The sequence below is a fragment of the Myxocyprinus asiaticus genome, chromosome 5 (assembly GCF_019703515.2).
Source record: "Myxocyprinus asiaticus isolate MX2 ecotype Aquarium Trade chromosome 5, UBuf_Myxa_2, whole genome shotgun sequence".
In the NCBI taxonomy this organism is placed as follows: Eukaryota; Metazoa; Chordata; class Actinopteri; order Cypriniformes; family Catostomidae; genus Myxocyprinus; species Myxocyprinus asiaticus.
The window spans coordinates 47,266,702-47,280,417 of NC_059348.1; the positions used below are offsets into that span (position 1 = coordinate 47,266,702).

A 13,716-nucleotide genomic window follows, 5' to 3' on the forward strand; every position below is an offset into this window, starting at 1 on the left:
GAAACTGTGATAACACATATATATATATATATATATATATATTTTTTTTTTTTTTACGTCTTGTGGTTATACTTTTGAAACCGTGAGTATTTTAACGTTTACGGATTGGCCTCAATTATTTCCATTGTAAGTGCCTCATTGCAATCCAGATTTTTTTTTAAAGAAAAGGAGAGACAAGTTGAAATGATTTTTGTGGTAATAAACATCATGTCACAAAACTTGTAGTGAACCCAAAATTTTCCTTTTACTTTCTGTCGACGAAAGAACATGTCCTCTTTGTGCCCTCTTTCTTTTAAAATAATTTATTCCTGATGAACTTGCTGGAGAGACCTACAATGTCTGTTATAACCTAAAAGGGAAGCTTTCTTATATTTTAAGTATTTGTCTCATTTCTACAGGAAATGGAGAAAACAGAAGCCAATAACTTCCTCATTCTGTTCCGGGACTCTGGCTGCCAGTTTCGCTCTCTGTACACATATTACCCAGAGGCGGAGGAGATCAATAAGCTGGCTGGCATCGGTCCCAAGACTATCACGCCCAAAATGATCGAGAACCTCTATAAATACAGCTCTGATAAGAAACAGTTCAGCAAGATCCCCGCTAAGACCATGTCTGCGAGTGTGGACGCCATCACCATCTACAGCCACCTTTGGCAAAACAAGAAACAGAGCACGCCCAAAAAACTCCTCAAATAAAGGGCAGAATTCTCACCTCACTGGCAGTGAACTGCGAAGTGTTCCTGCCTATCGGACCTTGGGATGCACAACCAGAATGTAACGAAAACACGGTGCAGGTTATGTTTGATGTTTATCTGTGGTAAATTTGAGATCCTGTGTTCCACAATACACACACATTATTCCTTGTGTGTGTTTGCAGCACTGATTGACATGCTTCTACAAACATTTGATTTCAAATGTTACACTTTTGTGGTCTTGTGCTTGTCTTGTCGTGACTTTTTATGCTATGCTTACAGCGCAGTTACAGAATTTATAAGCAAGTCATTGTATTCTATAAAGATACACAACCTGCTTTTGTGATTCCGGAAATGCAAGTGTAAACCAATAATGGGGACACACTACACTTGAAGACCAACGTTTCTCTAAATAAGTTAAAGAAGGTCATGAAGATAAATAAGCATTTAATATACTGGATCCTCAGAAACTGTCTTTGTTTTATGTAATGTCTAAGTTTGTTGATATTTTGAATAGGATTCTTAATGCTTGTTGCTCATCAGCTGCTCCAGAGGAATATGTGTGTAAAATTAGCAACAGTAAGAGTACTTTTCAAACTGACTCTTTCCACAAAATGAAAACACTCATGCTACTCTGTATCTGTGAACTAATGTAATAATGGGGCCTTCAACTGGTGAAGTTGAGGATCAAAAAGAAACATTTTGCATTAGAATTATATATTAAAAAAAACATTCCTAGATACAGTATATTGCTATTACTTGTAGTATCACAAACCAAAATATCTGGGTACTGTATGTTTGAAACATACATTTTAGGCAGTTCAGCTTAGCTGACTGTTTGAGTAGAGTACATTTACATATGAATATAACAGAGGAAACATTCTTGAATATCATATAATGCTTTCAAAGATATGGTGCATATTGTTGCTAAATGATGTGGCATTTTTAATTATGAACTGCATTTTAAAGAGCTGGGACATGGGACAGGCAGAGTCTTGTAACATTTTGTCTTCTGGTGCAAAAGAATTGAAAGATATTTGTTATTTTTACTAAGTGAAATAAATCATTGTTTGGATTTATTAATGCTGTACAGATATAGTTTTACATACTAAGCATATTTTTAAGCCATTGAATATTGCGGATATTTTTCATATGAAAAAGATGTTTAAAAGTATGGGTCAGTTCCATAGGAACTTAGGAAGGCCAAAGTGGTGAGAGCTGTTCTTTTCCACACGCTGTTTAATCTTTTTTCCAGATCATGTCCGTTGTGGGGGGGTTTTTTCATCATACTCTGTCTGTTTGTATATGAATGCTAACCTCAACATAAATACAGATTTACATCCAAAACTGTTTTTTTTTCTCCTCTGTTGTGATCCAATATTACTATCTACTTGTCAACAACATTAACAACAACAACTATTATTTTTAGTATAAGCTAAGATACTTCCTAATTTACTAACTGCAATTACTAATAGTAGGAGTAGTGGTAGTAGCTGTCAGGAGAGATCAGTCACAACATTTTGTAATGCAGATGATATTTCTCAGAATGGGTTAATTTTGGAAAGCCAGTTTCTGTATGCACAGTTTGTCCTGACGACAAAAAAAGCATTTGAACATTCCCATTGTTTTTGCCCAGGAAAAACCAAAACATTTCATTTAACACACATAAACCTTTAGGGTGTGTTTTCATGTAGGGTAAGTTGTCACAATTGGAACCTGCTGTTTATTGGCACTAATTTGAAGAATATTTACCTTTGTTTGAAATAGAAAATAGTACTGTCTACAGTACAAAAAGCCATCATCCACAATATGTTCATATTCTGTATTTAAAGTGTATAAGGTAAAGGCTATTTAATGGCTTTTCAGTAATATTTAAATTGTAAAATAATTATGAAACAAAAAAGTCATAAAACAACAAAAATGCAAGTTGTAACAATATTCATATCCTAGGGTACAACTGGGCTAAAGGCACTCCTTAAGGAAAATGTCACAGTGTATACATTTTTATTTATTTATTTATTGTTTGAATATTGATGAAGCAACATAATTTGCATAAAGATAAATAATAATAAAAGGTTGTTAAACAACAAATTTAAACAACAAAAAAGGTGTTATAGGTTTTATAGGGATATAGTGTAGAGAAAGGGCTAATAGATATAGGGCAATATTTGTCAACGTATGCAAATACTTTTCAGACAGCAAGATGCCTTTTTGGAAACAAATTAATATAACACTTATTCATAATAACCACTTCAAAAAAGGCTGCACCATTTCTTGTTAATTTCGATAACATTTGGCATTTCATAACATCGCAAGCAAACAAATTAATCTCCATTGTGATTCGATCAGTCAAAGTGAGCCTACTTTGACCATTCCTCACGACAAATCCATTCCCCCCATTTAAAGGGATAGTCACCCAAAAATGAAAATTCTCTTATCATTTACTCACCCTCATGCCATCCCAGATGTGTTTGACTTTCTCTTTCTACAGAACACAAATGAAGATTTTTAGAAGAATATCTCATCTCTGTTGGTCCTCACAATGCAAGTGAATGTTGACCAGATCTCAGAAGGATAAAAAAGGGACACATTGTCAGCATAAAAGTAATCCAAATGACTCCAGTGGTTAAATCCATATATTTGGAAGCAATATGATAGGTAAGAGTGAGAAAGAGATCAATACTTCAGTCCTTTTTTATTATAAATCTCCACCTTTGACCAGCCCCAACCAGTAGGTGGCTGAATGTGAATGTAAAAGTCACTTCCACACCAGATTGTGGAAGTGAAAGTGAAAGTGTAGATTTACAGTAAAAAAAGGACTTAAAGATTGATCTGTTTCTCACCCACAACTATCATATTGTTTCAGAATATACAGATTTAACCACTGGGGTCTTATTGATTACTTTTATGCCGCCTTTATGTCCTTTTTGGACCTTCTGTGTTCTGGACAAGTTTTTTTTTTAACTGTAGGCTACCTAATCCTTTCACTTATTGGCCAGTTATTAAAATAACTTTCATGTAATCACATTGAACAAAAATGAAAATGACAAAGAAGTTTTTGTCTCAAAATAAATGTAATTATTTCAGGGATTCTCTTTCAAATAAATAGATATGCAGCATTTTAGATTTTAGCATCGTTAGATCAAACTGGCTCAAAATCACCCTTTAGACATCGCACAGGATGGATATTGCGTGGCTCATCAAAATTTCTCAGTGCATGGAGACAAACAGGTGTTTAGGAAAGTGCTGTTTTAGTTTTTTGATGCTATAGAGTTTTGAGAGAAAATAAATTCAAAGGAGCCTTTTAAGTTTTAACCCGGGGGGTCTTCAGCCCTGTTGTCCCCCTGGTCATAAATACAGCATATAGCCTATTATATTTACCTCCTGGGGTAAAAGGCACTTTTGATTTTATTTTAGTCAAGCAGAAATTAAAGATTTGTATATAATTACAACATATTAACGCTCAGGAATGTTTTGTAATAATTTGCAGTTCATTGACGCGTGACTAATTTACATTCCTGCCATTTCAAAACAACGCCGTGTTTTAACACCCAAAACACTTAAGCCACAACTCTCTCGGTTTAGGATCTATTTACAAACATGCATCATAATTAGGATATTATGCTGCTAATAACTGTACAAATCCACATATAAGCCTCTGTTTGTTAAATAATACGCAGATAAGTGCGGATCAGCTCGGGGCGGGTTTTGTGTTAGGGAGGGGTGTACGTGCGCGTGGATTGGTGGAGCGCGCAGAGGAAGCTCGTGCTTGACAACCATCGAGCGCCAGGGACAACAAGAGCCTCTCCGCCCAGGACCCACGGGAAAAAAAAAACATTAGACCGTCCGTGTCAACACACCCTCGGCGGACCCAAAGAGGATTTCTGCTTTTTGCGTATATGTGGAGATTACAAGGTGAGCTTTAAATAGCTGTTCTCGTCGGTTATTGCCGTTGTTTGAGCAAAGGCGAGGCCGGGGAGGCGGCTGCTGCTCAGCCTGGATGACACACTCCTCTCCCCCGCAACGGGTCTCTGAATACGCCCGCTGTGGATCTGGGTGGATGTCCTCATCTGCGGCTCGTTTATTAATTTGTTTTGAATTAGAGCCTGATGATGATATGCAGTGTGGCTTATGATCAGTTTGAGCGGCCCTAATAATGCACGGTCATAAAGATGCTTTGCAATGAACTCATGCAGGTCCACGAAAGAAAGCACGAGAAGGCAATCTGTGCTTCCCACTGTGGAGGTTAGATATAGGAGTGGCTTAATGGTTAAAATCAGCTGGTAATCTAAATGCTGGAGGTTTAAACCCCGAAAGGGGCAATTATCTAACATCACTCCTTTAAGAAAGGGATATTCCGGGTTTAATACAAGTTAAGCTCAATCGACAGCATTTGTGGTGTAATGTTCATTACCACTTGTCCCTCCTTTTCTCTGGGTTACAGTGAGGCACTTACAATGGAAGTGAATGGGGCCAATCCATAAACGTTCAAATACTCTGTTTCAAAAGTATAACCACAAGACGTAAACAATAAGCCTGTTAACATACTGTAAGTTTGATACAATTGCTTACTAACCTTTTCAGTGTAAATTTATATCCAATTTTAGAACTTTGTTGCCATGATGCTATAAATCTTAAAACGACCGAAAAAACCGGTGATTTATACAACTTTACAGCTCAAATAATGCACAAGTTTTAACAGAATTAATTTGTGCTTTTGAAAAATAATAAGCTTCACATTTTTGTCTTTAAACCCTCCAAAAATGGGCCCCATTCACTTCCATTGTAAGTGCCTCACTGTAACCTCGGGACTAGTTGATTTATTTATTTATTTATTTATTTATTTTTTGTGGTAATCAACATTATGCCACAAGTGCTGTAGGTTGACCTTAAAGGAATAGTTCACCCAAAAATAAATTCTCTCATAATTTACTCACCTTTATGCCATCCCAGATGTGTGACTTTTTCTTCAGCAGAACACAAATAAAGATTTTTAGAAGAATATTTCAGCTCTGTAGGTACATACAATGCAAGTGAATGGTGGCCAGAAGTTTGAATCTCCAAAAATCACATGAAGTCATCATAAAAGTAATCCATAAATCCATATATTCTGAAATCATGATAGATGTGGGTGAGAAAAAGATCAGTATTTAAGTATTTTTCACCATAAATCTCTACTTTTACTTCCACATTCTTCTTTTGTTTTCTAACGATTCGCATTCTTCGTGCATATCGCCACCTACTGGTTGGGGCTGGTCAAAGGTGGAGATTTATAGTAGAAGAGGACTTAAATATTGATTTGTTTCTTACACACACCTATCATATTGCATCAGAAGACATGGATTTAACCACTGGAGTTGTATGGGTTATTTTAATGCTGCTTTTATTTGCTTTTTGGAGATTCAAAATTGTAGCCACTATTTACTTGCATTGTATGGACCCACAGAGCTGTGATATTTTTCTAAAACTCTTCATTTGTGTTCTGCAGAAGAAAGTCACACACATCTGGGATGGCATGAGGGTGAGTATATAATGCGAGAATGTTTGGGTAAACTATTCCTTTAACTTGAAATGAACCCGGAATATTCCTTTAACCATTGCTCCAGGAGGTGGGTTTTTGCTGTACAAATGTAGGGCATACCAAGGGCAATTGTAGCATTTTTTACTTAATAACTCACACAGACTACCACAAATATACCTGCCAAGTTTTTCAATAAGGAACATTTTGTCATGTTTTTGTATAAAAACATATTTGCAGGGCTCCACACTGCGACTAAAATGGTCGCAAATGTAACCAAAAATAATTTATTGCGACTTTCATTTAAAATCGGTTTCGTCAGATATCATCTTGTGAGTTACTGAATACATCTATAGAGCGCGCACCAGTGTGTCTCGCGCCACTTTTTATGGCAAGCCAAAGGGCTCACAATACGCCATAGACTAATCGCGTTTTCATCCAAAATGCTGTATTTAACGGCGTTTTAGACGACCTTAGTGCCGTAAAATACGCCGTAGTGATTGCAAACGACGTAAAAAACGTATTTCACGCCAATTTAAACGGCGTTTGGATTGCAACACGACGCCTTTTAAAAGGGCATTTTGGTTGCACAAATACGCGCGTTATTTGCGTGTTTTCCTTATAGTATAATGAGTCCCGCCCGCTGATTTCCACAGCCAGTAAGTTGAACTGTTCTCAACCAATCAACAATGAAGTCAGACCAGACAAGTTCATCGCTGCCAAACAAATGTGCCTGTGTGAAGTAACTTTGATATAGCCTATTCACTTCTACTAACATGAAACATATTGTTAGTCTGCTTTCCAAAATTACCCATCTATGCATTTTAGTGGAATACTGCAATGGATATTCAATATTTTCATCATATACCCTCATTGGGGTCTGAATTTCCTAAGACTGAAATCCTAGAATCGTCCCTGACAAAGAGGTGCAAGCATTTCATTTTGAAAGCAGACTAACAATATGTTTCATGTTAGTAGAAGTGAATAGGCTATATCAAAGTTACTTTACACAAGCCCATTTGTTTGGCAGCGATGAACTTGTCTGGTCTGACTCAGTTCATTGCTGATTGGGTGAGAACAGTTAAAACTTACTGGCTGTGGAAATCAGCGGGTGGGACTCATTATACTATAAGGAAAACGCCGCAAATAACACGCGTATTTGTGCAACCAAAACCAAGGTCGTTTAAAACGCCGTTAAATACGGCGTTTTGGATGAAAACGCGGTTAGTCTATAGCGTATTGTGAGCCTTTTGGCTTGACATACTTTTCACCCGTTCTGTTGTGATGACGAGCTCGCTGCACGCACACAACAACAACAAATCCAGCGCGAGAGAGTCGTGACCAAATGACTCTTTTGAACCGGATCTTTTTAATGAATCACCAGAAAAGAACTGAGGGTTTGAACTCAGGAGCTCAGGGTAGCAGTTTGAATCAGATTCACTTTCTCAGCGAATCAGCTGTCAGTGAACTCACAACTGGGAGTGTATACATTTCAAAATAAGAGTCATATGCGTATTTCGGGCTTCTTTATAATTAAAAGTCCCGTATTGTTTACCACATTTTTGTTCTTTACTGATTGGGATTGGAGTAGCACAACAAACTGCATCTGGGATTTCATTCAATTTGCACTATTGTAGTCTGTGTCTGGGCCATCTGGTAAAAGTAAAATAAGGCAATATTGTAAAACAGTTTATATACTGTATATACACTACCGGTCAAAAGTTTTGAAAAACCTACTCATTCTTTATTATAATTTTTTTTCTTCACATTTTAGAATAATAGTAAAGTCATCAAAACTATGGAATAACATAAATGGAACTGTGAGCAACATAATCCAAAATAAATCATAACTGTGTTATATTTTAGCATCTTCAGAGTAGTCATCCTTTGCCTAGAATTTGCAGACATGTACTCTTGACATTTTCTCAACCAACTTCTTGAGGTATCACCCTGGGATGCTTTTTAAACAGTATTGAAGGAGTTCCCATCTATGTTGGGCACTTATTGGCTGCTTTTCTTTATTATTTGGTCCAAGTCATCAATTAAAAAAAAATGTATTATTAAATTTTAGTTTTATAATGAAATAAATGAATATGGTGGCACAATTATATTTTTGTCTACAAAACTAATTTCAAACATTTAAGCATACGCCTTCAGATCAAAAGATTTTTAAGATCGTGAGAGACATGTGTTTCAAAACCTTTGACCAGTTGTGTGTGTGTGTGTGTATATATATGAGATCAGGCTTTTGACACATTTGAGGGACTTGTACACAACTATTACACAAGGTGCAAACATTCATTTATGCTCAAGAAGACAACAAACTACTGTATGCATACTATAATTTATGTAATTATCTGTAATGTAGATTGTGAAGAGCTGTATTAAATTAAAAAAAATATTTTTATCTCTTATATTTGTATAAATTATGAAAGGGGTGTGAACATTTGAGACAAAAGAGAATGCAAACTTATCTTCTCAACTATATACTGTATGCTGTTTATTAAACCTCCTATTAAGGGGTTATCAGCTGTCTTCCTTTTCTCCTGCTTTCTATCTTGTTTCTGAACAGCAATCTAAATCTAGCAATTCTGTGATTTGGTGTCTAAAAACCATTTGGCTCCTTAGTCATTTTTTTTAGTCTGGAGCCCTGATTTGTGCCAACAGTAGCTAATATTACCATGAGAATATTTACAAAACATAAAGGTAATTTGGTTGGGTGTCATTGTAACACTTGAAAATATATTAACCCACTTTTTCCCAAATAAGAGCACTTCAAAGGAATAATATTGTTTTAATACTTATTAATATTACTTAGTTTTGTCATTTATGTGGTACTAATTTGTTTAGCTGCTTGTCAGGAAGCGTATGTCTAAATCTAGTGAGACATACATTGAATTTTTTTTAATTGAGTTATATCATTTTTATAATAATATAATGAGCTGATTATTCAAAGTCTTCAACTACTAATACTTATTGTAAGTTTGCATAGAATAGTTTTGGGGGAACAAGCTGTTTTTGTTGTATGTGGAATGTCAGGTCACCTCCCATTGTGTTTACGTTGTCATTGCATTGGTTTGGAATGTTTTATTTTTTTATTTTTTTTACAAAAGTTGTTTTCACTACAATCAGTTCTAGGGTTGTCTTCAGTCAGTAGTGTTTTATAGATTCTGAAGAAGCATGACTGATATAGACCAAAGACCTTTTCTATATAATTTTAAAAGCTCAGTCTCTGGCCTGATGAATGTTTACCAAACATAAACTCAGCAAAAAAAAAGAAACGTCCTCTCACTTTCAACTGCTTTTATTTTCAGCAAATTTAACAAGTGTAAATATTTGTATGAACATAAAAAGATTCAACAACTAAGACATAAACTGAACAAGTTTCACAGACATGTGACTAACAGAAATGGAATAATGTGTCAAAATCAAAAGTAACAGTCAGTATCTGGTGTGGCCACCAGCTGCATTAAGTACTGCAGTGCATCTCCTCCTCATGGACTGCATCAGATTTGCCAGTTTTTGCTGTGAGATGTTACCCCACTCTTCCACCAAGGCACTTGCAAGTTCCCAGACATTTCTGGGGGAAATGGCCCTAGCCCTCACCCTCCGATCCAACAGGTCCCAGACATGCTCAATGGGATTGAGATCCGGGCTCTTCGCTGGCCATGGTAGAACACTGACATTCCTGTCTTGCAGGAAATCACACACAGAACGAGCAGTATGCCTGGTGGCATTGTCATGCTGGAGGGTCATGTCAGGATGAGCCTGCAGGAAGGGTGCCAAATGTCTTCCCTGTAATGCACAGCATTGAGATTGCCTGAAATGACAACAAGCTCAGTCCGACGATGATGCTGTGACACACCGCCCCAGACCATGACGGACCCTCCACCTCCAAATCGATCCCGCTCCAGAGTAATGCTCATTCCTTCGACGATAAACGCGAGACCGACCATCACCCCTGGTGAGACAAAACTGTGACTCGTCAGTGAAGAGCACTTTTTGCCAGTCCTGTCTGGTCCAGCGAAGGTGGGTTTGTGCCCATTGGTGACATTGTTGCCGGTGATGTCTGGTAAGGACCTGCCTAACAACAGGCCTACAAGCCCTCAGTCCAGCCTCTCTCAGCCTAGTGCGGACAGTCTGAGGAGGGATTGTGCTTTCCTGGTGTAACTCAGGCAGTTGTTGTTGCTATTCTGTACCTGTCCCGTAGGTGTTGTTACACGTGGTCTGCCACTGCGAGGACGATCATCTGTCCTTCCTGTCTCCCTGTAGCACTGTCTTAGGCGTCTCACAGTACGGACAATGCAATTTATTGCCCTGGCCACATCTGCAGTCCTCATGCCTCCATGCAGCATGCCTAAGGCACATTCACGCAGATGAGCAGGGACCCTGGGCATCTTTCTTTTGGTGTTTTTCAGAGTCAGTAGAAAGGTCTCTTTAGTGTCCTAAGTATTTATAACTGTGACCTTAAGTGCCTACCGTCTGTAAGCTGTTAGTGTCTTAACGACCGTTGCACATAATTGTTTATGGTTCATTGAACAAGCATGGAAAACATTGTTTAAACCCTTTACAATAAAGATCTGTAAAGTTATTTGGATTTTTACAAAATTATCTTTAAAATACAGTGTCCTGAAAAAGGGATGTTTCTTTTTTTGCTGAGTTTATTTGGAAACAAATAGGCTGCTCTTTCAAATGTGTGTGATGAAGAGGTGCTCTCTAACTACTACCATGACTACCCACCCATAAACATTTGGTCTCAGGCCCTATGAATTTGAAGGAATACAGTAGTTCACCCAAAAATGAAAATTCTCTCATCATTTACTCGCCCTCATGCCATCCCAGATGTGTTTGACTTTCTTTCTTCTGCAGAACACAAATAAAGATTTTTAGAAGAATATCTCAGCTCTGTAGGTCCATACAATACAAGTGAAAGTTGACCAAAACTTTGAAGCTCTAAAAAGCACATAAAGGCAGCATAAAAGTAATCCATATGACTCTAGTGATTTAATCCATGTCTTCCGAAGCAATAAACTTGGTTTTAGGTGAAAAACAGACCAAAATGTAACTGCCTTTTCACTTTAAATCTCGACATAAGCAGTCTCCTTGACAATCATGACCTAAAATTACACTTTGTAATCAAGCTTGAAATCATGATCGTGCCTAGAGACTGCAATGGCAAGATGTACAGTGAAAAAGGAATTATATTTTGGTCTGTTCTCCCCGAAAAACTATTTTATCTGAACCCTACTGGTTTGAACCCTACAAGGCCTTATCTTTAAGCTACCGCCAGTGGTCACTTGAGAAGGCACTAAAATAAATGTTCTCTCTTTGTCTGTGAAAGCTTGCCACCATGACGGCTGAGGAGATCATAAATGTAAAGGAAGTGGAGATCATTAAGGTGATCCTGGACTTCCTGAACTCACGGAAGCTGCATATTAGCATGCTTGCTCTGGAGAAAGAGAGCGGAGTCATCAACGGCCTATATTCAGATGACATGCTCTTCCTCAGGTATACGACACTCCACACCAAGGTCAGAAATTAAATAGGACTTGTGGCAAAAATGCCATTGAAAGTTACAAAAATGCCCCCGATATTCAAAATATTCTGAATCCTTCTGTTTTTTTAATCTTATTTAATTTTATTTTAAACATCTAATATAGTTCTTAATATTCTTAATTTGAGTTGATGTTGATTTAATTTTAAGGGCAAGAGGAAATAAATTCTGAATCTTGAGAATTTGTAAAAAATAAACTGATAAAATTGAAGTATAGTATTTGAAATAAATGGATAAAACACAGTTTGTTTCATATGGTTACTTAGTAATAATTGCCATCATAAAGGTAAAAATACCCTTGAGAAATCAAATCCACTGGGCAAATTTTGCACTTTACGAAAAGTTAAATTCTGACACTGCTCCGCATCACTTTTTATCTGATGCTTAGAAAAAAGTCACATGAAAAGGGTTAGTTCACCCAAAAATGAAAATTATCTCATCATTTACTCACCCTAATGCCATTCCAGAGGTGTATGACTGCTTTAATAATGAGAATTTTCATTTTTGGATGAACTATCCCTTTAATACAGTGATGTATTCCTGATTCCTGATTTCTTGTATTTTTCATACTAAATTGTTTTAGATCTTCAAACGAGGTATAACACTAAGGCAACCTGAGTAAACACAAGGTTGCAGTTTTACAGTTTTCAAATATATATATTTTTTTATTGAAGCAAAAAAGTTATCCAGCAATTATATCACCCATGTGAAAAACAGACTGCCCCCTTAAACAGAACTGCTTTAGTTCAGCCACAAGGGTTTTCGAGCATGAGCATCTGCCACAGCATCTCAATTGGGTTCAAGTCAGGACATTGACTAGGCGACTCCAAAACTTTTGTTTCTTTTGAGCCATTCAGAGGTGGACTTACTCTTATGCTTTGGATCATTGTCTTGCTGCATAATCCAGTTGCGCTTGAGCTTCACCTCACAGACTGATGACCGGATGTTCTCCTTTAGGATTTTCTGGTAGAGAGCAGAATTCATGTTTACCTTGATTATTGCAAGTCTCCCTGGCCCTGAAGCAGCAAAGCATCCCCACACTGTCACACAACCACCACCATGCTTGACCTTAGATATGACATTCTTTTTGTGGAATTCTGTGTTTGATTTACGCCAGATGTAATGGGACCCATGTCTTCTAAACGGTTCCACTTTCAACTCATCAGTCCACAGAACGTTCTCCCAAAAGGTCTGAGGATCATCAAGGTGTGTTTTGGCAAAATTCAGACAAGCATTAATGTTCTTCTGGGTCAGCAGTGGTTTTTGCCTCGTCACTCTTCCATGGATAGCATTTTTGGCCAGTGTCTTTCTGATAGTGGAGTCATGAATAGTGACCTTTATTGATGCAAGAGAGGCTTGCAGTTCCTTGGATGTTGTCCTTGCCTTTTTTGTGACTTCCTGGATGAGTTGTCGCTGTGCACTTGGAGGAATTTTGGATGGTCAGCCACTTCTGGGAAGGTTCACTACTGTGCCAAGTTTTCTCCTTGTGGAGATAATGGCTCTCACTATGGTTCTTTGGAGTCCCAGAGCCTTTGAAATAGCTTTGTAACCCTTCCCAGACTGATGGATTTCAATCGCCTTTTTCCTCATCGTTTCTAGTATTTCTTTTGACCTTGGCAAAGTGTGCTACTGGGTGAGACCTTTTAGTCAACTTTATGCTGCTGAAAAATTTCTATTTAGGTGATTTGATTGAACAGGGTTGGCAGTAATCAGGCCTAGGTGTATCTAGTCCAGCTGAACCCAATTATGAATGCAGTTTCATAGATTTGGGGATTTACTAACTAAGGGGCAAATACTTTTTCCCACAGGCCCAGTTGGTATTGTATAACTTCTTTGCTTCAATAAATTACATTCTCATTTAAAAACTGTATTTTATGTTTACTCAGATTGCCTTTGTTTTATGTTAGATTTTGTTTGAATTTTTGAAACAATTTGGTAGGAGATATACACAAA

The 13,716-nt window shown here is 37.3% G+C and overlaps 2 protein-coding genes across 6 annotated transcripts in view; both read left to right on the forward strand.

The window, feature by feature from the left end:
- Window positions 1-2,032, forward strand: part of LOC127440353 (calmodulin-regulated spectrin-associated protein 2-like) — an 84,518-nt gene extending 82,486 nt beyond the window's left edge. For all 4 annotated transcript variants that reach the window (XM_051696894.1, XM_051696892.1, XM_051696893.1 and 1 more), the window contains one exon: window positions 399-2,032. In XM_051696894.1, coding sequence (XP_051552854.1) covers window positions 399-695 — 297 coding nt within the window. In that variant the 3' untranslated portion in view covers window positions 696-2,032. The remainder of the gene's footprint in view (window positions 1-398) is intronic.
- A 2,438-nt stretch (window positions 2,033-4,470) lies between these two features.
- The window catches only part of wdr47a (WD repeat domain 47a), a 37,609-nt gene continuing 28,363 nt past the window's right edge, over window positions 4,471-13,716 (forward strand). The window contains exons 1-2 of one of the 2 annotated variants that reach the window (XM_051696899.1): window positions 4,471-4,606; window positions 11,551-11,717. In XM_051696899.1, coding sequence (XP_051552859.1) covers window positions 11,560-11,717 — 158 coding nt within the window. In that variant the 5' untranslated portion in view covers window positions 4,471-4,606; window positions 11,551-11,559. Of the gene's footprint in view, window positions 4,607-11,550; window positions 11,740-13,716 lie in introns of those variants that run through there. The other variant, XM_051696900.1, reaches the window with a different exon arrangement.